Source organism: Aotus nancymaae, unplaced genomic scaffold, assembly GCF_030222135.1.
Source record: "Aotus nancymaae isolate 86718 unplaced genomic scaffold, 86718_ANA_hifiasm-v0.15.2.pri h1tg000016l, whole genome shotgun sequence".
Classification (NCBI taxonomy): Eukaryota; Metazoa; Chordata; class Mammalia; order Primates; family Aotidae; genus Aotus; species Aotus nancymaae.
In genome coordinates, this window is record NW_026988428.1 from 49,038,802 (window position 1) to 49,063,469 (window position 24,668).

Consider the following 24,668-nt stretch of genomic DNA (forward strand, 5'->3'; position numbering starts at 1 on the left):
TAGATTTTCACAACTTGGAATTTAAATAAACAGCTCTGCCACTTACTAGCTGTGTAACTTTGGGAAAGTTGTTGCCTCAGTTTTCTCAACTATAAAATGGTGATAATAAAAATTCCTCATGGAGGTGTGGGGATCAAATAAGTTAATAAAGGTGAAATACTGAGAATGGTGCCTGACACATAGCAAGCATTAAATATGTGTTTGCTGTCATTATCTTGTTTCCAAGCTTGCCTACATATTAAACTTTTTTGTTAATATATTATATATGTAGGTGTATGTTAATGTATATTTTAATAATTTTGTTAAATCTATTTTATTATGCTATATATATGTCCTATGTATAGGTATATGTTAACACATATTTTAATATACATAATTTTGTTAAATGTATTTTATTATGTTATATATGCATCTTATGTATTTTCTTTCATAATTTAAAAAATATGTTTTATATATGGATAGCATAAGATTTTCATTCTGTTATAGAAATATGGCCTTTCTAAAGTGAGGGCACAGTGGTAACAAGCCGGATATGGGAAACTTATATTATATTCAGTTGCCATATGCAGGATTTGGGGCCTCTGACTTCTCAATGGTTGAATTCTTTTTTCCTCATTAAAGGCTTGGCTGAGCTCTGCTATCCTTCTCTCCTTCCCATGGCTGTCACTGCTAATCTTCACAAATTCATCTTTATTTTGAAGGTCATGGAACTCCAGAGATGTTTAGATGTATTTGAGCTGGCAGGAGAATTATTTTACTTCATTCATTCCTACATACAAAAGGTTTTTTATTTTGTGTTTTACCATTTTATTTGACCACACCAGCAAGTCTGTTTAACTGAATGTGGTATTTTCACAAGGAATAATGATCTGAGGAAAGGGGGCCTGTTCCCGAAAGTGGGATTGTAGATGCTAGTCTTGGCTCAATTTCTGGGGTTTATTAAAAGAGTGTTTATAAAACCACTCTATTTTTATTTACCAAGAATATTAGTGGGGGAAAGGGAAAAGAAAAAAAATGGCCTGGGACTCAAAATTCTCTGAGGATAAATCAATCATTAAGTAGATCATATTTACATGAATAACCAAGACTTGATGCAATGTGTCAGCCTACTCAGCTCCTAGCCACAGATCAGCAAGAATTTAATGTACAATCAACCTTCTCTCATTCTACAGAAATAAATGAAAAACTAGTCAACTAAGCAGCAGGCTGCTCTGAGGTTTCTTGAGTAGAAAGGTGACCTGCCTGTTCCCCTGTTGATGCAATAAAGAGCACCACTTTTGGTGAACCCGTCTCTCTTTCCTTTCTTTCTTCCTTTTGGAAACCCAGCACTGGCTGTGAACATTATGGTGACATATAGCTTATCAGAGGCCTTTACTATGCCTTTTTTTCTTTTGAGACAAGGTGTCATTCTGTCACTAAGGCTGGAAAGCCATAGTGTGATCACAGTTCACTGCAGCCTTGAACTCCTGGGCTCAAGTGATCCTCCTACCTGAGCCTCCCAAGAAGCTGGGACTCTAAGTGTACATCACCATGTTCAGTTAATGTTGTTTATTTTTTGTAGAGACAGGGTCTCATTATGTTGCCCAGGCTGGTCGCAAACTCCTGGGCTCAAACAATCTTCCCACCTTGGCCTCCCAAAGCATTGGGGTTATAGACATAAGCCACTGAACCTGGCCTCTTACTGTGCATTAAAACACAAATTTTGGCAAAAAAGCCTCCAAAGACAATCTTGAACTTGGGCAGGGAGTCTGACTGTGCACTCCATAAAATGGTGTTGAAAACTGTGTGTGAGCACACATGCATATTTTTTGGGCTTGAGTTGAGAGAACGGACGTGTAGCACCATAAGGGACATGGAGCCAGCGCACAGTGAGAAACCCGTAGTCTGGAAATTCCTCTCTGCCTGGCCTCGTTCAATCTACAGAATGCTAAATGGGTAGAATTACTAATACAGGGCATGGCTTTGATGTGTATAACACAAAAATGTTTCTAAAAAACAAGGCAGAGTTGAGTAATTCATTTGTTCTGATTTCTGTAGATAGACCCACAGTTTCATCAGCGGGAATCAATATATGGTGGATAGAGAGGTTAGAATTTAGAATTTTAATCCCAGCTGTGTCAAGGCATCATTAATTCAGTTATTAATTATCTCAACAAATACTTATCAAATGTCTACTATGTGTCAGACACTGGGCCAGACTCTGGAGATATAATGAAGAACAATGCAGATACAGCCTCTACCTTCTTGGAATTTATAAACTATATGCCCATAACCAAATAACTTTGCCTCTCTGAGAATCATTTTTTCATCTGTAAAATGGGGTTGTAGCAAGGACTAAATGAGAAAATGTATGGGAAAGTGCTTTATAAGCGCTAATGTTTTCTATATACCGAAGATCTCTCTCTCTCTCACACACACACACACACACACACACACACACACACACAGAGTTGGCTTCCATTCATTACAAAGTGTAATGGAAGATTAATGAAGTTGGATCAAAGAGAACATGACATAAATTAATCATATATTTATCAAAAGGGGAGGTTGTGTGGAGACTTTCTTAGGAGTGAGTTAGGAACCTGAGGATGACTAAAACCCTCGAGAGTTTATGAAGGAACTAGATTATAAGTTATAAACCACCCTAAGTGTTTTTGATCCCCTTCTGTTTACACTCCTGGGTTTTTGGAGCAGTGCTTGAAGGATAACCTGAAAGACTTCAAGGCTAAGGATGGAGACAAGACAATGTAACAGCCCAGCACTGACCACCTGCAGAAATGCCTAGAGCAGGCTGGTCCCAGGAGCATCCTCTATGAGACCCCAGGAAGCAAGAAGAGGCTCTACGGAGGGAATGGCTTTTAATGGATACTTTGTGATTGGAGAAGAAAGACCGGCCTCAACTTCTCTTTCTCCATGCTGTTTTCTAAAATCATGCCAAAGTGTACACTCTAGACATGGCTGGACAGACAGATAGGCAAAGAAGATCAGAAGCTCTAAGAGGGAGGACATTGAGCTGGAGCCTGTACCTCAGCTGTCTGTGGCTCCTCCTTCCTTTCCAGACCAAGGGCACCTATCAAGTATTTGTTACTTAGAAGAATAAAGATGAATGATGTGTTATTCTCTGTCTTAAATTATGACACCCAAAAAAGAGAAAGTATTGTGACACCAGAAACAGAACTGGAATGACAAGTTAATATCATAACCCCATTCACTTCTTCCGTTTCCCCTGCTGCTACCATTGGCAGAGCCACCAGCAGCTCTTACCTGGGGTACAGGCAAAGTCCTCCTTATTGATCTAATTTTTTCTATAGATTTCCTCAAATGCACTGTACATAGAAAAGCTGGTTTTTTTGTTTTTTTTTTAATTCAGATTATGTCTCTTTCCTGTTTAAAACTATTCCATGTCTTCTCTTTGCACTTGGAAGAAACCCCAAACCCTTTGTCTTGACCTAGAAGACCCTGCATGATCTGGTCTCTAACATCTCATCAAAGGTATCTCCTACATATACCCTCTCTCCCTGTACCTCCACCCACACTGGCCTTTTTTATCCTCCTAAACTTTCCACACTTCTTTCTGCCTCAGAACCATAGCATAGGCTGTTTCTTTAGACTAGAAGGCTCTTCCATGGCTGATTCTTCCCCTCAACTCCAAGAGGGCTCACTAGTATCCTGACTGAGGCAAACCCTCCTCTGCTTTCCTGTTTCCTATTACAGATCTCTGGTTGCCTGTTTCAAAGCACCTGTCCCAGGTAGTAATGCATGCACCTGTTTATTTGTTTGTTTGTTTCTTTGAGTAAATTGCAAGATCCAGGTAGGGCAAATCTATGTTTACTCACCACACCCTTGTGCTTGAAACTTAAGATGATGTCAAAAAAATTATTAAAGGAATAAATACAAGTTTGACCTTCTCCTTAATTTTTCTTATAGAGAGCAGGGGTGATTGCATAAGGGCATAACCCCCACACCTCCCTGCTTTTCCGCAGGCAGTTGCTTCTATCTGGGCTGCCTTTTCCCCTTGGTTGATCTCCAAATTCCTACTCATTCTGCTTCCAGAACCAACACCACTCTTTCTCCTTCTGTGAAGCCTTCTCTTATATTCTCTCTTTTGTGTCTTCACACTACCACGTAGACCTCTATTAGCATCTACAACACCATGTTGTAATTATGTGTATCTTTCTATACTCCTTCCCTTTCATTGTGAGCCCTCTGAAGACAAAAAGCTTATCTTACTCCTCTTTCCAACTTCAGCCCTAGTGTAGAACATGATAGTCACATGATATACACATGCATGGGGAGCCCACAGATTTTATACATGTCATAGAGAAGGGCCCAGGGAAAACTGGCAGTGATGTCTGCCCTTGGTTCCTCCTGCTGAACAAAGATGGTCTATGAACAGGAAGAATAGGATGCTCTCTCTCTGCCACTGGCTCCACTCAGAAGTGAAGGCAACTTGTGCCCAGGCAGAAATAGGGTTTCCCCATCCTTTGAAAGGAAAGCATTCTTCAGACAGATTTTCAAGCTGAAATCATCCAGAACAAAAGCTACTTGCCAGAGATGGCCAAGCAGACCAGTGCCCCTCTCTCTATGGCCCTGTTGCAATTACTGCCTAATGGGAGAGGGATGTGAAGGCTTCAGGCAGAACATCTGATCAGGGCCAGTGTCAGCCAGTCAGACAAAGACCTGTGAGCTTGCCAGCTGATGGCTTGGGACAGCTAGAGGTGCCCAAGTGCAGAGAAACTGAGGAGGAGGAGGAGGAGCAGCAGCACACAGCCTGCCAGGCCCATTTCCACCATGCTTCCTTCCCCCAGTGGCCACCATGGGACTTCTGTTTGGCCCATGGTTGGGAACACAGGCCCTTGAAAATGAGGCACTGTTCCCTGCCAGTTGCATAGAGTCTGAGAGGAAAACTCTAAAACTTCAAAGGCAATGCAAGCATTAAAACGGAATTTCTTCTAATTAACTTAGGTCCCCATTCCTGCCAGACTTCCCAACTTTTTTTAACATTGTCTCTCTTGACCTGCCTCCCAAGGACCCTTATGTTCTCCTGTCCGTTTCATCCCTATCCCCGAGGAGAGGACTTGGACATCCCAGCAACACTCCAGATCTTCCTATCTCTTTGCATACTGCTGAAAAGCAACTGTTTAGACAGCAGTTTCTGAGGTCCTGAGGAATGAAAGGCAATGCTTACCTATGCTTAGGGATACATAAAAATTAATAATAAAAAAAATTAAAAATAAAAAAAATGAACAGCTACTTTTCCTGAAGACCAAGAAAAAATTCAAAGGAACCAGTGGGAACTTCAGATTCTGAGGGAGGCCTTTGGAGTAGTCCTGCCTTTAGTAATTCCTTGGGTCACGGCCGCCCAGATGCTGCCTCAGGGTCTGATTTTCCTTTGAGGCCTTGGAGTATATACTCAGATCAACATGAGTTTAGAGTGTTTAAAGGTCCAGGTTGGCTAGTGAGTTGTCTATAAACTAGCTGCTGTCTAACAGAACAGACATTATCTTAATGGTACTGATAGATCTGGAGTGTCACACATCATTAAAATAGCTGATTGATTAGAAGAAAATAATTAGCTTGCCCTGCGTTGCTGGAAAGCCTTTTGGCATACCAAGGAGGAGATATGGAAGGGACGTGGGGTCATCCATCTTTTGATCATTTGTTTTCCCTCCAAGGTGACGAAAAAGGCCCTGATAACCCTCAGGGAAGGGAAGGAATATAAACAATCTTAGTTCTTCTCTGCCATTTACTCAGAGAGAAGCTATCTGCAGACTTTCTGGAGTGTGGTGTGTTTATTCCAGTTACATAGACACACTCCTTTAAATCAAACACTCTGTTAGTCCCTTGGAGTTGTAAATCAGTGGTTCTTTTCAAGTGACTTGATAGAATGTGATATTCTACTTTCCCTTGACAGGATATAAACACCGAAACCTAAATATTATAATCAAGGCCAGCCATTGGCAGGACCATGAAGAAGGACGTGTAGATTCTAGTAGCTTTTCAATGTCCTTCTTGCCTTTTGTGGTAGCTGTCTTCCCCTGGATGTTCAATAGTCATTCTCTTTCTCTACTTGGGAGATAAGCTGACAATATTATTTATATTCAGGAGTGATGTGGTTTAAGGCATTTTTACGTTCATAGACATTTGCACAAAGAACCTTGAGCCAAAGGGTGTCTCTGGGGAGGTATTTTGCTGGCATGATGGGCCTTGTCAGTACCCTGGAAATCAAGTGGTCAAATTTGCAGGCCATCATTACTCTGATGATAATACTACACTCTTGGAGAGGCTAGGAGCAGAGTAAGAGCAGATCTGGATCACCTGAGGGCCTTCGGCTGACCCTGAGATGCACCTCCTGCCTCCCTCCCCACCCCTTAGCCTCCATCATTACTTAAAAAAGCCACTGTTGCAGATGAAAGTATGTTATGCTCAGATTAGAAACTAAAATGATGAAACACCATTGGCCTAGAGAACAGAGTCTGAGTTAGGGAGTTGGCTGGATTTGGGCATTCTGACCCTTTTCAGCTGAGTGACCTTGGGCACATTACTTACTGTCCTCAAAACAATTGAACAAGATTGCCCTAAGACTTGCATGAAACAATGCAGGAGAAAATGCTAAGCCAGGCAGGGTGTGGTGGCTCACGCCTGTACTCCCAGAACTTTGGGAGGCTGGGTGGTTAGATCACTTGAACTCAGGGTTTCAAAACCAGCCTGACCAACATGAGGAAACTCTACCTCTATCAAAAATATTTAATACAAAAAATTAGCTGGACATAGTGGTGGGTGCCTGTAATCCCAGTTACTGAAAAAGCTGAGGCAGAAGAATAGCTTAAACCCAGGAGGCAGAGGTTGCAGTAAGTCGAGATCATGCCACTGCATTGTGGCCTGGGTGACAAAAGTGAGACTCTGTCCCTCCACACCTCCCCCAAAAAAGAAAGGAAAATGCTTAGCCAATAAATATTAGTTTTCTTCCCTTTTAAAATATAATCAGAAACTCTGAATTTCACCTGAATATAATTTGTTGACATTAACTCCTAATCAATTTGTGCAACTTTCTTTTTCAAGATAACACAATTAACTATTTTTTTCTAATCTTATGAAGAATGCATCTTCCTTGCAGAAATTCAGGTAAGTTTTTAAAAAAGAAAATCTATCAGCTTTCTTTAGGCAGAATCACTCATTTTTTTTTTTTTCTTTTTTCAATGCATTTGTCCCCGCACTTCCCCACCCCCACCCCCAACCCTGGGCCTTTTTATAATGTTTGCTGTCATACTGCACCTTCTGTCTTGTAGCCTTCTTTTCTCTTTTAATACATCATAGGCATTTTTTCCCATGATATTAAATATGCAATGTGTGTGTATGTGTGTGTGTGGTATAGTTGCTGCCATCACTGGACAGCTCATTAGTAAATGATACCTGTGAAATACACTCAAGGTTCTTCTAGGACAGATGTCAATCACTGAAATGACTGCTCTCAGGGCAGGAGTTGTGGCCACTTTTGATTGTTATTTTTAGTACTCTCATTTGCAAAGCTGGCTCTTGGCAAGATCTTGAGTTTTTATTTGAAATTTTGTCCAATTGCTGGATATGGGAGTATGGATGTAGAATACTGGCGGATTTTAGCTTAGTTCTCCTTCCACTGACCAGAAGTTCCCTCTGCCTTCAGTGACAAAGGGCCACATTTCAAACACAGTTATTGGAAAGGGCCTTTTGATGGCCACAACTAGCCCCAGGGCAATGTAGAGTTGTGGCATGAGCGGGTTTTGAATGAATAAATGTACACATGAAGGAAGAAGCAGACCATTCATTCAGAAATAAGGATGCTAGGGGGGTTTGAATTCTCAGCATGGCACTATGGGTAATTTTTAGCTTTCGTTTTTATGTTACTTGACTTCTCTGTGCCTCAGTTTCCTTACCTGCAAGATGGAAATAACAATAGTCCCTACCTCATGGGTTTGGCAGGGTGTTATATGAATGAATACACATGAAGTGGCTTTCAACATTGCCTGGCAAAAAGTGCGCTCAGTAAACCATAGCTCATCATCATCATCATCATCATCATCATCATGTGCTTTACAATATATTCCAACATTTTTGCAGTGAGACCAGCCACTCATACACACAATAGTTTTTAAACCTTTTTTTTTTTTAAAGAAAGTATACATAGGCATGAGAAGACAGCATCTTGGGACAGTAAAGTAAAACAGGATTAGGAGATTGGCTAGATACCAGGAAAAGGAGGTTCTAATAGAGACAGAAAGGGACAGAAAAGAAAACAAGGAAGGGAGAAAGGAAAACAGTGAGAAAGGAGGGAGCAAATTATGGGCAGACCTGAATTCAGTGGAGGGAAGGGCCAAGTATGCAAATTTTAAAACTGCACCATGGGATTTGACTGTGCAGTGAAGCCTGAGGTCCGCTACTCTGGGACACTGAGGAGCGAACTTCACAGAACCTTCTACTGCTCCCTGTCCTCTCAGTCAGGAAACGGGGAGGGGGCTGGGAGTGGTGAGAAGGGAATAGGGCAGGAATTAGAAAATAAGAAAACTGAAACGTGGAAAGGTAAATCAACTTGTGAAAGGTCTCTTGGGTCGTTGCTGGCAACACTGGGTCTAGAACGCAGCTTTCAGGGCATCCGAATTCGTTCTCAATACTTCTCTACCCCTGTCTGCTGGTTTCTCTCTGTGTTTGGAAAACTAAATACAAAAACCGGCTCAAGAATTTGAAATCTATGCCTTAGCTTTTGGGGTGGTCATATGTTGAGGGAGGAACAAAGATGCTGGCCAAAGTTTCCATCAATGACCTAAGGAAGATTGGAAAATATCAGGTACCACTGCCTCCTCCCTCCCTGCAAGTCTTCTAGACCTCTCTCTCTTTGCAGAGAATTGTCAGGGAAGGTTCCAAGCCAACTGCTTAGTAAATTAATATCTCTTACTCCACTGTACAAACTGTAAGAGAAAGAATCCATTGGATATTTTAGTTTCACAGCAGCCAGTGTGTATGTGTGACTTGACTGAGCAAGAGTCAAATTTTCTCCATCCCGGGCTGATGGGCTTGGCTTTTGAAATTTCAAGCTTTGCATGTAGCTTGGCTATAGGGGCAATGAAAACATTATTTTTATGTTTTTGTTTTTGTTTTTGCATTTGGTGCTACAACATGCAAATAGTGGCCAGACTAGTTTAAACATGTTTCTACTTAACATACAAGGATATTTGTATTATTTTTCTGGCACTCATTTTACTGAATTATTAGATCAGATATGAGTGTGTGTCTTGTGAGAGAATCTTTTATTTGTTGGCTGGTTGGTTTATAAGCCGTTGGGAACAAAGACTGGAAGCCAGGGAGGATTGTTGAGTGGAATGCAGTCTAGCAACACTTAACACTGGTATAGAATCTCAGATTCACAACTCCTTAAAAAGATGCCATGTGCTTTGAGAGGAGGGTTGGTGTCAAAATTAGAGTCCTCTGAATTAGTCTAATTTATGTTTCTAGAAGTGCTATTTTCTTCCCATGTCAAAACTTCAAAACACCTGAGAAAATAAGTAGGAAGGTCTCTGTGGTTATGAACTTTAAATGAATGATGACAATTTTGAGATACGTGCCAAAATAGGAGAGTCTTCATTTTCCTCATACCTGTGAAGGTAGTGGTCTGGACTTGCTCACTCCTCCACCTGAAGCAGAGAGAGGGCCTCTTGGGGCTCCTTCGAAAGAGGCCAGGGCTCTTTGTTCCCTTATGGCCTCTGAAGTTACTCTAGAGCTATACAGCTCAAGGCCAGCAGATGGCGCGTGGCGTCAGGCTGCGAGATAGCGGCCAGACAGCATGGACGCCGGGAGTCTGGCAGAGCCAACTGTTCCGTGGAAGTCTAAACTTTAGTTAGGAACAGAAGTACGATTATTTTAGCTATTAGATGGTGTGCCTGATACTCTGGCTCTTTATTTCGAGGATGTCTAGCTCACCTATGATAAAACTCAGACCCCATTTCACTCATTTCTTAAACTAGGAATGGGTAAGGCTCACCATTCTCCTCTGCTTGTTCAGGACACTCTTGAGAGCCTCCTAAAATGCTGTGGAATCGAACAGCGGGACAGGCCAGAAGTACATTCTGGGGAGAAGAGAATAAAAACACCATTCCTTGAGAGTGGAAGTGTCAGAGGCGTTCAGACGGGAGCGACTTCATCCTGACTAGGGGCTGGGTAAAATGAGAATGGGGCCTGCTGGGCAGCATTCCCAGGAGGTCAGGCATTCTTAGTCACAGGATGAGACAGGAGGTCGGCAGGATTGGTATCACAAGATACAGGTCATAAAGACCCTGGTGATAAAATAGGATGCCGTAAAGAAGCCGGCCAAAACACACCAAAACCAAGATGGTGATGAAAGTGACCTCTGGTCATCCTCACTGCTCATTGTACATTAATTATAATGCATTTGCATGCTAAAAGACACTCTTGCCAGCACCACGACAGTTTAAAAATGCCATGGCAACATCCAAGTTACCCTATACGGTCTAAAAAAGGAAGGAACCCACAGTTTTAGAAATTACCCTCCCCTTTTCCAGAAAACTTATGAATAATCTACCTCTTGTTTAGCATATGATCAAGAAATAACCATAAAAATAATCAACCAGCAGCCCTCAGGGCTGCTCTGTCTATGGAGTAGCCATCCTTTTGTTTCTTTACTTCTCTAATAAACTTGCTTTCACTTTATGGACTTCTGAATTCTTTCTTGCACAAGATCCAAAAATCCTCTCTTGGAGTCTGGATTGGGACCCCTTTCCAGTAACGGAAGCAGATGATCATACAAATTCACTTCATTCTCCTTCCCCAGCCCACAGTCAAGTTTCCTGGAATCATAGTACAGTTTCCTAGAAGGCCTACTGCTGAAATATACTTGGAGATAGCTGAAGACATCTCTTAGGTTTTGAAAGTAGATTACTTGTACACTCATGAAGCAGATTTTAACTTAATCTAATTGTTTTCAGTCAAGCACCTTGGCCTGGTGTCCCTGAGCCTGTAACTTCTCCAGAGAATAAACTTCTAGTTTTCTAAGGGGACAGGGGAGGAGAAGAGAAGGGTGGAGGGATTATTGTCTGGCTGTGTTGGGGAACCTAGAGGTTAAACTGCTCCACCTTCTACAGACCTTCAACCAAACCAAGTTTCAGCCCCTTGCTTCAGCCTCATTTTCTATAGTACTTAGTACCTCTAAGGCCTGCATCTTTCTGGGGCTTTAAAGGGAAAATTCTTTGTTTTAAAAAAGAAAATCAATATTCTTGTTAGCAGACACCTGTGATTCTGTTAAACTCCTGCTGTACATTTTCATCGTTTCCCACGTTGTGAGTTTTATTTTTCCAGGGCAGAATTTCCCAGCATCCCTTGCAGCTCCCAGGGAGCAGGTCTGGGACCTATGTTCTACCAACCAAACACACCCACATGAAGCTCTGATTTGGAAGTTAGCAACATGCAAACACAGATTGGGTTCTGAGCATCTATTACGCAGGTGATGATGGTGGCAGGAGCCATGGAGGCCATAGTGTCCTCATTAGGCCATTTCTGTGTGAGATGCTGGCCTGTGTTCCTATGAGCTTAGCATTGAGCTTCTTTTTGGCCAGACCTCCCAATGAGTCACCGAGCTTCTAATAATTCTCAGTAATTTCCTTTTATGCTCAAACCAGCCCAAGTGACTTCCATAGTTTGCGACTAAAGGGGAAACAAAAGGAAGAAAGAAAAGAGACTAAGTTTGGTCCATGAAAGTAGGAAAGTAGGGTCAATCTAAAATCTATTAGAATCTAAAGTGAAGAACTGGGCTCAATGCAGGCAGGAAGACAGAAGGCACAGTGTATTTTGTTATGTATTAAGTACTGAATATGGTACTACATGACAATACTGCCTTCCCGAGGCAGGTACTATTTGACTGTGGCCACAATGCAATATGGAGAGAAGCTCCATGACATGGAGCATTGAAATACTGACAAAGCCAACTGCTTCTTTATCTCCCGAAAAGAAGCGATTAGAAATAGCGACTTCAAAGTAGCAACCTTAGCCAGAAAGACCCTAAGTCCTTCTTCCATTATTACTAGTATTATTTTTTGCAAGGCATGCCCATTGGGCCTTCTCCTATTATTTAAGGATTCTCTGCAAGACAACTTGGTCAAACCCATTAAAAAAGATTAGGTTCAGGGGAGTGTTTCCCCACGAGAAGCTATGATTTCAAATTGTCTCAAAGAAGTAGCCATTGAAAAAGAACTAGAAAAGGATAGATCAGTGATGTTGGAAGCAAAGGGGGATAATCTTCAGGTTTAAAGACTGTGGACACAGCATCTTTGGCTGTGTCTACAAACACATGCAATCGATAGAAAGCAAATAAAACAGAAGCCAACTAAGATTTTTAGGAAACCACATTGTCAAAGACACCTCAAGCCTGCCTGGAAATAGCCTATAATTTTTATTCTTAAAACAAATTCCAGGCCTCTAGACTCACACTAGCATAAGATGTCTGAGGAAGCTGTTCGTCCCTCAAGAAAGCAATTCTTTATTGTCCATCAAAGATGAATCCACAGGGGATCATTAACAAGGAGATCATCCCAGAGGGCAGCTTCTAGAATCACCAACCAAGTGTCATTGCTATCCCTATTCAGCGAGGATTGCTATTTACTACTCATTCACAACTGCTGAGTGTTTCCCATTCTTCTACGTTTTAAAGTTTTTAAAAAAACTTTGGTTATCCTGTTTCATCTCTACATTTTCATAATGGGGAGGGAGTGTTGGGAGATAGCTTGTCTTTGAGCTTTGGGCTTTTAGTAGCAATAGTTTTTTTTGTTTTTTTTTTTTTTTAATTAGCATTCCCTTTACTATTTAAGACAGACGATTTTTCAGATGAACAAAGACCCCTACATGAGAAGGAATGTGTTCTGGACTCAAAACATTGCTCAGGTATCTTGACAAGAACTGAGACCTTGAAGGGCTCCAAATACTAGTAAGAATCATTGTGTTATCCTCTTTCTCACCTGTTGGATTTTTTTTTTTTTTTTTTACTTGTGATTGATGAACTGGGAGAAGGGAAGTGATCTAGAAAGGGTGAGAGTGGGTGGGCAGATGGGATACAGGTGATGTCAAATGGAGAGTGGTCACCTGTGAACAGAAGCCATGTTGATCTCCCTGCTGTTTGCCTCTTCCTCCCTGCTCCTTGAATGACCTCTGCCTGGAGTCAATCAAAACGGCGTTGTCCTTTTCCTTTCCAACCTAAAGCTTATAGCACAGTTAATTTAGAGGTCAGCGGAAGTGCAGGTTTAAGTGGCTCCAACCCCTTTGCAGGTGTAGGGCAGGAGTTTGGAATAGGGAAGGGATGGATTGGGGTGAAGATGGGAGGAGCCCATGGCTTCCTTAATTGGCTGTGATTCAGAGTTCAGACTTCTGCTCTCATTTCTTACCCACAAGTGCTGTCTCATTCCTTTGGTTTACTTCATTTCTATTCAACCTCATGAAATAAAGAAAGTAAACAAACAAGTAAATAAAAACAAGATCTTTATGAATGTGGCAGAAAGCTTAGCAAGCCAAGAAAGTCTTGTATCCAGGTGATGCAAGTGACTTTAAAACCTCAGACTTCTTGAATTACAAAGACAAATTCTACCAACTCAAGTTCTAGTTCTTCCTCCACTCCCAGCCTGACCCCCACTGTTTCTTGGTTCCCTCGCTCCTTCTTTTCCTGTTTGACTCTTGGGAGTAATAAACTCAGCCAAGTCCTACTACTTGAGCCCATATTTAAGTGCAGAACAATTTTGTCTTCACTTTATTCTTCCCCCTTCTTCCAGTCTCTAGTTTGATTTATCTTTTTATACTCTATAGCCTATTAGAGTTTTGTAATAAAGTGTATCCTTCTCTAAGATATCCAATGTAGCTATTATTCCTTAACCCTTCTACACAGTTAAAACCAGTTGCTATTTTTTTTTGGTGGGGGGTTGTTTAGCTTTTACTGATTATTAGAATGACTATTGTTTCAGCAAAAAGTATTCATAGAAAAGCTCAAAAAATTCAGAAAAGTACAAAGGAGAAAGTGAATAACCTGTAGCATCCCAAACTCAGTATATGTCTAAAGACAGTCTCCGTTCTCCCCAGTCTTATTCATGTCCTTCAAGCCCTTCTCTCCAATCAAGGGACAATTGGCTTGACTTTTCTAGCTTACTTCACTTAATTTTAGAGACATATATATCCTGTTTGAGATCCAAAGAGGCATTTGTCAGCATTAAGGGTCTCCCTTATCTTCATCCATGCCCACAATATTTGGCAGGTATGCTTCAGAGTTTGTGGTTTGGGATTGTAGCTGTTTCCTCGTTTCATTCATGATGGGGAGATTTTTTTTCCTTCTATTTTTGTTTCATTTATTGTTTTCATTGGATTTTTAGAAAGGGGAATGGCATATGTGTTTTTACTCTGCTGTCTTTAACAAGAAGACTTACTTTCAAAATAATTACGTGTCTGTTTTTGATTTTCTACTTCAAGAAAATGTTAAGGAAAGAATGTGTAGCATTCTAGTTAATTTTCAGTTGTTTAGGTGCCTGGTAAAGAGAAACTTCCCGAAACAGCAGCCGGTTCTGTTCTGAAGATGGCCTTCCCATGGCACCGGTACCCTGGTTAGAATTTTTCCAGGGAGAGACGGCCTAGCTCCATGGGAGCTATCACCATAGATTGCCCATGCTGAGAGAACAGACCACAAATTACACCAGCTGCAGACACTTATACAGCACATGTAGGGAGAACAGAGGCTGATGCCCAAAGAACGAAAGGAGTTGTACTTCAGCTGCAGAGCAGCAGCCTGCAGAGAAAGACAACCTGCAAGTTTATACAGCCCTCCTCCTGCCTCCATGAGAACCTGTCAGAGGCATTTGACCCAGAGTAACTCCATCTTGAGTAGGGGCTAGGTAAAATAAGGCTGAGACCTACTGGGCTGCATTCTTAGGAGGTCAAGCATTCTTAGTCACAGGATGAGATAGGAGGTTGGCATAAGACACAGGTCACAAAGACCCTGCTGATAAAACAGGATGTGGTAAAGAAGCCCGCCAAATCCCACCAAAACCAAGATGGTGATGAAAGTTACCTCTGATCATCCTTACTACTCATTATACATTAATTATAATGCACAAGCATGCTAAAAGGCACTCTTGCCAGCGCCATGACAGTTTACAAATGCCGTGGTAGCATTCAGAAGTTACCCTACGTAGTCTGAAAAGGGGAGAGACCTTCAGTTTTAGGCAATCTCTGACCCTTTCCTGGAAAACTCATGAATAATCTACCCCTTGTTTGTCAAATAATCAAGAAATAACGATAAGTATATGCAGTCGAGCAGCCCATACCACTGCTCTGGCTATAGAATAGCCATTCTTTTATGCCTTTACTTTCTTAATAAACTTGCTTCCACTTTACTCTATGGACTCACCCCAAATTCTTTCTTGTCTGAGATCCAAGAACCCTCTCTTGGGGTTTGGATTGGGACCTCTTTCCACTAACAGATTGATAACTTTTCCATTATCTAGACATCGTTCTGGGAAGAAGAAGGGAAGGGGGTATCTTTAGAAAGTAGAGAAGAGACTCTGATAGGGAGTTTTGGCATCAAATTAAGTGAAGTAAGCCCTCCTCCCCTTTATTTCACCCTGGAAGAGACTGTAACTTAGCAAGTTTATTTCACCATTGTAGAAATGAGAGCTTCAGAGGAAGATTAAATCAGTTATAGAAAATAAATAAGCTACTGTTTTTGTACATCTGATTTGTAAGGCGTTAATCTTGACCCCTCAACGTCTGCGATTTTAACTTCATCTTTCAGCGAGAGGCAGCCTGCTAGAGGGAAAACTGCTCAGGACTGGGAGTTGACCTTGGGTTACTCCTGGTTCTGCCACTAACTAGTTGTGTGATGTTGGTTAAGACACTTAGTCTTCTACTTTGAAATTTCATCAACTCTAAAATTACAAGGTTGGACCAGATCCATGATTTTCAAATGTTCATGGCTGCAGAGCCCTTTTGTTAAAATATTACTTAGATGGCCAATACATAAAACAGATACCATTGGAGTTTCCTCTGGCAAAGTGGGAAGTAGGTGTCTGGGACCACAGGTGCTAGGGGACCCCTTGGGCTCTCTGGAAAATCCCTAAATCACCTCCACAGAGCCTTTCCCAGGTATGTACTTCGAAGACCAGTGAAGGCAATGATCTCTCTGGTCCTTTCTGCTTCTAATCCCCAATGATTCAATATCTTCCCAATTCCAGGAGTGACTGGCAGCAGCATGAAATAATCTGTTCCATGGTCCATGGGTATCTAAGGAGTTTGGCACTAGCTTGTCCTTTTGCAGACAAGACAATTACCCTAAAGTTAAAACAAAAAATCTCCAGCACTTCATAGTGGTTGGAGGTTCTCTTATTTACAACCAGAAAGAAGGAGGAGGAGGAAGAGAAGGAGAAGAAGAAGGAGGAGGAGGAGGAGGAGGAGGAGGAGAAGAAGAAGAAGAAGAAGAAGAAGAAGAAGAAGAAGAAGAAGAAGAAGCAGCAGCAGCAGCAGCAGCAGCAGCAGCAGCAGCAGCAGCTTGAGGTAAATAAGAACTAGAAATTGGTCCACATTATATGACTAACATGGCAGAGTCATATCCTAGATCCACCGTTTAGTATGCCAGGTACTCTGCATGTCATCTCGTTAGTCCTGACAACAACCCAAGAGGTATGACCCTCATTTTACAGATAAGAACACTATATTGCACATTAAGTAACTTGCTCAAATATTGTTTTTTGACTTTTAAAAAACCATTTACTGCCTCCTAAATGAGAAGCTCAAATTTATAATCAGTTACCAAAGCCATGGAAATTTCTCATCTCACAGAAGCATTCAATAACTCTTAGAGCATTTTTGCACATGAAATGGACAAGGAAAATGTTTGTGACAATCTGAATTTTAAATGGAGATCAAAAGTCCTTGCAGCAGTGAAGAAAGCCTGTGGATATTTCAGGGAGGTTTACCAAAAAAGCAGGCATATTTCCCTCCATTTCATGGACTTATATTTTAAGGAGCTCAGCCATTCCAATCCATGCAGAAAAATACTCTCAAAGGAATATTTACAATGTGGATCTTATATTAAACATTTGGTTTTATATACTTAAATATTTATAAAAGCATATGTTGAATAAATTTTAGTCTACAAACTGAAGTGTTCAAAACATATCAATTTCCTCATTCCTTTAAATCAATTTAATTTTCTGACTCTCAGCCTTCAATCTTCAAAGACAGCAAAAACATCTACTTCATTTTTTGGGGTCCCTCTCTCCTTCCTAAAACAATACCACTACCTGGAAAGATTTTACCTGGGATGAAGACAATTGAGGAAGGAGACCTAACCCCCAATTTTTCAAGGTACCACTGGAATCCCACTGGAAAGCCCACAGTGGGCCCTGAATGTTGGTGGTACCAATTTGTGTTTAGAAAGCTTTGAGAAGAGTGCCTCCCTCTAGGCACCCTGAGGAGCCATCTCCTCTGAGCAAGGCTAGCTGCAAACACAAGTGACATGGGTAGTCTCACAGAGCCCCCTGCTCAGAAAAACCCTGAGCTTGTTTTAATGCTCTTCTGTTGAAGTCCTGAAATTTGAACAAAAGTTTCCACAGTTTCATTTTGCATTGGGCCTTGCAAATTGTAAAGCTGATCCTACCTATGGGTTTAGTTACCACCTCGTCTGCTGGCTTTCTTAGAGGGGTCTGCAGCCTTCCTCCTCTACCCTATTAGGCAGAAGAGCTTCTCTCTCCTTGATTTGCCCTCCAGTGCCTTTGCCTCTCTTCTTCAGAGTCTGGGGAACTAAACATGATCTCTTCAAGGGTCTTAGGCTTTTATAAGACAAAAATAGTCACAGAGGACTTCAGGGGCTTCCCCGTTCTGTCCTGCAAAAAGTCCCTGAGGCAAAGGAGCATACAAGGAACTAGTTCCTACTTGAAATCCATAAAGAAGGAAAAAAATGTGTGGGGAGAAAAACCATACCTTAATAGTTCAATAAATTGTTATACCACAATATGTAGTTGCATTTTCATTAAATTTAAGTTATTTTTTAATCAGTTTTGATGACTTTGTCATATGAAATGGGTCTCTAGAATTAGAACCCCAACATGTACTGCTGTACCCATAAAAAGCAAGGGCACAGAGACCTCAGCAGAATGTTGCTATGAGTAGGGTGAGCATATGTATTATAGCTCAAACTGGGACACTGTGAAATAGGAAGGAATTGCTATCAATAATTACACCAGAGCAGGAAGAGTGAGCTGAAACCACCCTGAGAAAACTCAAATACATGGGCACCCCATCTATAAATGATGGAGGCAGAATTTGAACGTGGGTCTGTGTTACTCCCACTGTTGGGATATTAATTAGGATAATCTGTAGCCAGCTCAACAGATAGACCACGAATGCTTTATTCCACATCCATTCTGTTGTTTTGCAATTGATGGCCTGAGACAGGCTAGGTTCACAACTGGAGAATTTTATTCATGAGAAGACTAAGAACTGCATTCCTTAGTTGTAACTGGCCAGTGCTCCATGCATGAATGAGGGAAGTTTCATCTTCAATATTTACTGAAAACAGACGCTAAAGTTTGAGAAGCAAATGTAAAGTGCTCATTCCAAAGCCTCTTTATATACATGTTAAATCAGTTTGTGGGAAAGAGACCACAGAGATTGTTTAAACATTCATACTGATGACACAACTGTTCTAAAATATGCAGTTTCTTGTAGTTATATGTGGAATTAATTGCATATGGAGAAAGTCATCTTTTGAAACTGGCTAAAAGGAAATAGTCCATAACTCAGTGATATCAACATACACACCACTGTGCTAGGGACTCTACTTCGCTTCTTTTTTCCTTATCTCAGCCACTGTCTGAAGACACTGTTTTCTCACTCAAGGCATCATGACTCAGCTATGTAGCTCTGTGGAGAGTCAGAAAAAAAAATCTGGGCCAGTATGAAAGAGATAGCACGTAAGCACAACTAGAACTGTTGTGACCCTGGATTCTGGAGTTCAGCTCACTTCACCATGTTGCCATCTTCTAGACCATGAGAAGTCTAGAAGAGTTGGTTCTTCTTTGCCCTTGAATTCCATCAGAGTCATGGGGCAAGTCATTTGAAAGTAGATTTTCTCCCTTACTGCACAGCACATTCCAATAGTCATCCTTAACTGAATTACCCTAAATTCTTAGCAGCGTCTCCTGTTAACCACAAGCGGCTAGATAGCTATGTTTAGACAGCAATGGCTCCTTATCTCCTGCGTGCTGAGGGAAATCAGTGGTCCTTCCTAATGGCAGCTTGAGGCTCAGCTCCTCTGGGATGAAAACAGACTCCACCACAGCCCTCAACCACAAGGAGTGGGACTCCCCCGTATGCCTTATTCACAGCAGTAATCACACTTTTAGTACATCTGTTGTTTTAAATTTTCAGTCCCATTAATTCTTCCTTTTTTAACAAAAAGATATGAGGAGTTGAGAATACTCATATTCACTTTGAAGTACCCGCACTCAAAGGGGAGATTTGGAGGAAAAAAAATTGAGACATGAGGCAATCCTGAAAATATGAATAAAAGAATATAAATATTTCTCCAGCCTCTCTAGTCTTCATTAAACTACATAAGAGGAAGAAACTGGTTCACCCTTCTATATTTTATTTGGACTCTAACCTCTTTGAAAATTCAGCAGTATGATTAATTTTAGCTTATCTTACAGAATGACTCTTCACCTATAAATAAGTCTGTTCATCTTCAGAAGACCATAAATATGCCTCCTGTTTTAGAGCTATTTTTAAACAACTCTTGTCTGTTTCCAGGACAATAGCCTAGTATCAGTTACATTTCTATTATGTTCTGTTAGTTTCATGGTTGGGAAACATGCAAAAATAAGCTTACTTGGATAAAAATGAATATTCAATGTTATACAGAGTAACAAAGACAGAAGAGAACCTAACCTGATATTTGATCCAACAAGACTAAAAAGAGCAAGAAAAAAGAAGGAGAGGAGGAGGTGGGGAGAGAGGGAGAGGTAAAGAAAAAATGGAAGAGGTGGAGGAGGGAGAGAATAAAAAAGCTTGGGAGTTCTAAATTTCAGGTAAAGGTGTAGAAATTTTTATTTTTAATTTTTTTCTATGTTGTCCCATACAATGTTGGAAAATATGTGGAACGGGTGAGGAAAGAACAGGACAGGCGTTAGATGTTCTCTCCCTACCCCTTCATCAGGTATGCGCCTGATGCTCTACTTTTCTATCTCTGAGTCCCCAGGCCCATGTGAAGTCTGCACACCCACACAGGAAAGTGTTCTCTCTATACTCACACACGAAACACAGCATGGCATTATTGGATGTCTTGAGGCCAATGATGTCAGAAGTTATTTTCAGTGTGAAGTTATATTCAAATAATTAATAATACTTATAACAATCATATATGCTTCAAATCGGTGATGAAAGCAACCTGGTAAATGAAAGATGATATACTAACCTATTAAAAATTATATTGCTACAGAAAAAAGTTAAGTATCTGGTATTTCTAGGGCCACAATTCATTTCTTTTATTAGAACTCAAATCTTTAAAATAAAAACTCACACATGGGATATTACACTTGGGACTTTACACATGGGAAATGAATTATCAACTTTTCCTTCCTAGGTCATCTCCCATCGGAATAATGGATTTTCCGCTCTATAAAAGACAAAGGACTTGCTTTTCTCCAGAGAAATATCTCTCCATTGATAAATAATGAGCAAATGCAGAACACTTAAGTAGTGTTCCCATTAGTAGTGTGAATCCTGTCAGCACTAACCAGCTGGTCCTTGTCTGTTTTGCAGTCAAAGAAAACGGGAACTCAGTGTGCATCTGAGTTCCCAAGGAGGGGAGGCTTCGATTTGCCAGGTATGCATGGGCAGAATGCCCAGTCCCAGGTCGTTTTATAAAAAACTTTGCTCAGGCATGGCCAGCAAAGCTGTGGCAGTCCTTAAAAAAGCAACTAAAAGACCATCATTGCTATTTCTGCAACACGCTTACCCTCTGCAAAACATCTTTGTATTTTCTTGAATTAGTAAACGAGTTCAGAGAGCAAGTTAGAGTCATGAAAGAGAGTTGGAATGGTAGGTAATTTAATTGTTGTGATTTCTGTCATTCATCAAATCAACACAATTATTTCGGTAATCAAATATGTATTCAGAGAAGCTGAGAATATAGAAGTCAGGTGTGGTGAGTGAAGAATTAGCAGATCTCAATTTGCTTCTACTTGCCGAATCCAGGAATCAGGATCATATGTACTAACACACTTTGCAAGCAAAGCTTTTAGGTATTTCCATGTAATTGTTATATAGCAAATCTTGGGCAATTCATTTTACTTTTATCTAACCCAGCACGGTAAACTGGAATGATAGTGTTTTTCTGAATAATTTGATCCAAAGAAATAATGACCTGGAGTTGTGTGGTGATGTCAGGGTTCTTCCAGCTCACATCTTAGAACCGAGTTACATGGGAGACCATGTTTAAACAATGTCCTTTAAGGAATTCTGCAACTAAACCCCACTGGACAGGAGCCAAGACAAGCCTGTTTAATGCCAAATTCCACTATAGTGGGTCATGTTATTGGATGGCTCAAATGAATTTGGGCAATGAAAAAGTGCCTCGTTCCCTCAATAGTTAGGTTTTTGTCTGAACTATCCCGATAATTGCTTCATTTTTCAACTTTCCTTTTTCTGCATGAAGTAGAAAGGGTAACTCAGCTATTTAGTTTTGTCTTTTGATGTAATAAAATCTTTACCTGTAATCCTCAGAAATCATCCCCATAAAATAAGTAACTTTTGTATATTTCAAAAAGAACCACCTAATTCCACATGGCTACTTATTCTTTTGTACATTAGTTCATTTGTTTATTGTGATTCATTCAGCAAATATTTACTGGACAAACAAAAGATACATCATCCTTATGTATCATGTCACTTATTTGGGAACCTCTAATTAGCAGAAAAATCTTTCAGGTACTAAGAAGCACTATGAAAAACTAAACAGTTTTTGGAAAAGTTCTCCTAAAATGCTATGTCTCTTTAAAAACAAAAAGTTTAACCTGAAAAACAAGTGTATTATATGAAGTTTACACAGTACCTTTTGCTGAGAAAGGTTCCAACTATTAACATTTAATCTTAGCAACTTTAGTCTCAGAAAAAAAATAAACTTTATCTTTCTTTGAAGACTGGAGAAGTAGAATTGTAGTTTGCAAATTTTCCTCTATTGAACTTTTAGATGCAGATCACTTGTCTCTTACTAAATTCAAGTCATTCTGAAGATTGCTAAAATATGAAATGAGGCTACACAAAAAGTTGGGTCTTCTTTCACCCCACCACTCATTTCTATTTTCCTAATACCTTTCCCTAAACCTTATCAGCCCATTTGAAAAAGAAAGTGATTTATAACCCATGTGTTTTGGATCTCTTTTTCTACTATGATATTAATCATTGCTGTCATGCTTGCATCTTTCAAGCAACAACAACAAAGGACAAATGGATATCCTCCTGCTAAATGAAAAAATGTTCTTTAACGTAAGGGTTGGGGCTAGAAAAGTTATATTCTTAGGGTGCTAAGGTTTAATATTAGATTTGTGATAATTTTGAGTTCTTTAAATACAGTCTTCAGTGACCTGACAGCAGAGGGTTGAAGGAAGAGAGTGGACGGTCATAGTTACATGAAAATAAAGCTAGAAGGCTCACCTGTGGTTTGTCTGATTGTGTTCCTGCTCTCATGAGTGACACTTACCCAATTCCAACTCTTCAGAAGGGGCCCAACAAAGGACAGACAATCATCCATGCCAAGGTTGTAGGAAGAGTCAAGCACCAGGTTGAGTAGATGAACCAGATGATCATAAATTATTTTTAATTCCAAAGTTGTATGAATCCAAATTAAAATTTTTGCTTTTTGTTGTAGTTTTTAATCTTTTGTGTGTGTGACAGAGAATGTAAAATAGAATGTGCATATGGAAAAGCACATAAATCAAACACCTGTGAAATGACCACTGAGGTCAACACTAGAACATAGTCACCTCTGAAGTCTTTCTGTCACTCTTACTAATCACATGTCCACTATCCTGTCTTTTATGGTTGTATTAGTCCATTCTCACATGCTATAAAGATACTACCTGAGACTGGGTAATTTACAAAGGAAAGAGGTTTAATTGATTCACAGTTAATGGCACAGTTCATGGCTGGGAAGGCCTCAGGAAACTTACCATCATGGTAGAAGAGGAAGCAAACATGTCCTTCTTCACAGAGTGAGAAGAAAGGGCAAAGGAGGAACTTGCCAAACACATAAAACCATCAGATCTCATGAGAACTCACTCTCTCTCACAAGAACAGCATGGGGGAAACCACCCCTATGATTCAATTACCTCCACCTGGTCTCTGCCTTGACATGTGGGGATAGTGGGGATTATAATTTAAGATGAGATTTTGGGTAGGGAACACAGCCAAACCATATCAATGTTAAACATTTCTTTTCTTTTTAGATATATCTTTATGCAATATAGTTTAATTTGCATGTTTTAGGAAAATCCTTGTATAAACAGAACCATATACTGTGTGTTTTGCTATTTTTGTTCTACCTTATGGTTCTAAGATTGACTCATGCTGTTAGACATGGTGGTCCTTCCTTTATTTTTGTGGCTGGACCCAGATAAGTTCTGATGAGTAAAGGCTTACGCAAGTCCTGAGTTTCCTTGGCTGTTACTTCATTGGTAATTCAGCAGACTGATTATTCTGTGTGTAGGGTTCCGTTGCAGAGAACAGAATACTCTCTAGCTAATTTAGGCAGGTAGAGATTTACTATAGGTTTTTAATAAAAGAATTCTTGGAAGGAGAGACAACACAGCCTGTAAGGCAAGCTTTTGGTTACCTTCCTCTGCCTTGCCCAGCCACATATGGTACTGGGCACCAAGGGAGCCACTGCCACTCTAGGATCAGGACTCAGTCTCCAGCACCACATTGCCACTGCCTTGATCACAAAGCCACTGCAGTTAGAGACCCTCCTGATTAAAAGGTACCAGGATTATGAAGCCACTAATGCTACCTACTCTAGAACCATTCTATTGCTGACACAAACTGCATTAGCAAAAATGGACGTCCATTGCCTTTCTCCTGAATATCCATGAACGGTATCTATGCTAGCAATCAAATCTCTGCTGACATTGCCAAGAAGAGCAAACACCTTTATAACACACCTGCCAGCAGAAATGGCAAAAGCAATATGAGGGGATTTGGTTTGCAAAGCCTAAAAACACCTGGAACTTTTGCTGAAGTGTGTAAGAAAAAGTAGTCTTCAACTTTTCAGCCTCTGTTATACAGGAAAGCACATCGCAGCAATGGTTTTCAAATTTGGGGTCAGAACCCATCATTTGCGGATCATGAGAAATCGAAAGAAACGAAATAGAACAGAATAGAAAATATCAGAAGTCTTCAACTCAGTAAGCATAAGTGCTGTTTTGTAACACACATATGTGTATACTGGATTGTGATATCAGATGTTCTTCTTACTGTGGGTTGAGTTCTTTAAAAAGTTTAAAAGCTTTTGCACTAAAAGAAGGGTAGAATAGGTATTGAGTACCAATCAACCATATTCACCACAGCTCTTCTTATTGAATATAGAGTTCAGTTGTTGAACA

At 40.4% G+C, this 24,668-nt stretch overlaps 1 protein-coding gene across 1 annotated transcript in view; it reads right to left on the reverse strand.

Moving 5' to 3' along the window:
* Positions 1-22,833, reverse strand: part of LOC105712005 (uncharacterized) — an 88,747-nt gene extending 65,914 nt beyond the window's left edge. Inside the window, exon 1 of the mRNA XM_012444916.3 lies at positions 22,772-22,833. Coding sequence (XP_012300339.2) covers positions 22,772-22,822 — 51 coding nt within the window. The 5' untranslated portion in view covers positions 22,823-22,833. The remainder of the gene's footprint in view (positions 1-22,771) is intronic.
* Positions 22,834-24,668: the final 1,835 nt, after the last annotated feature.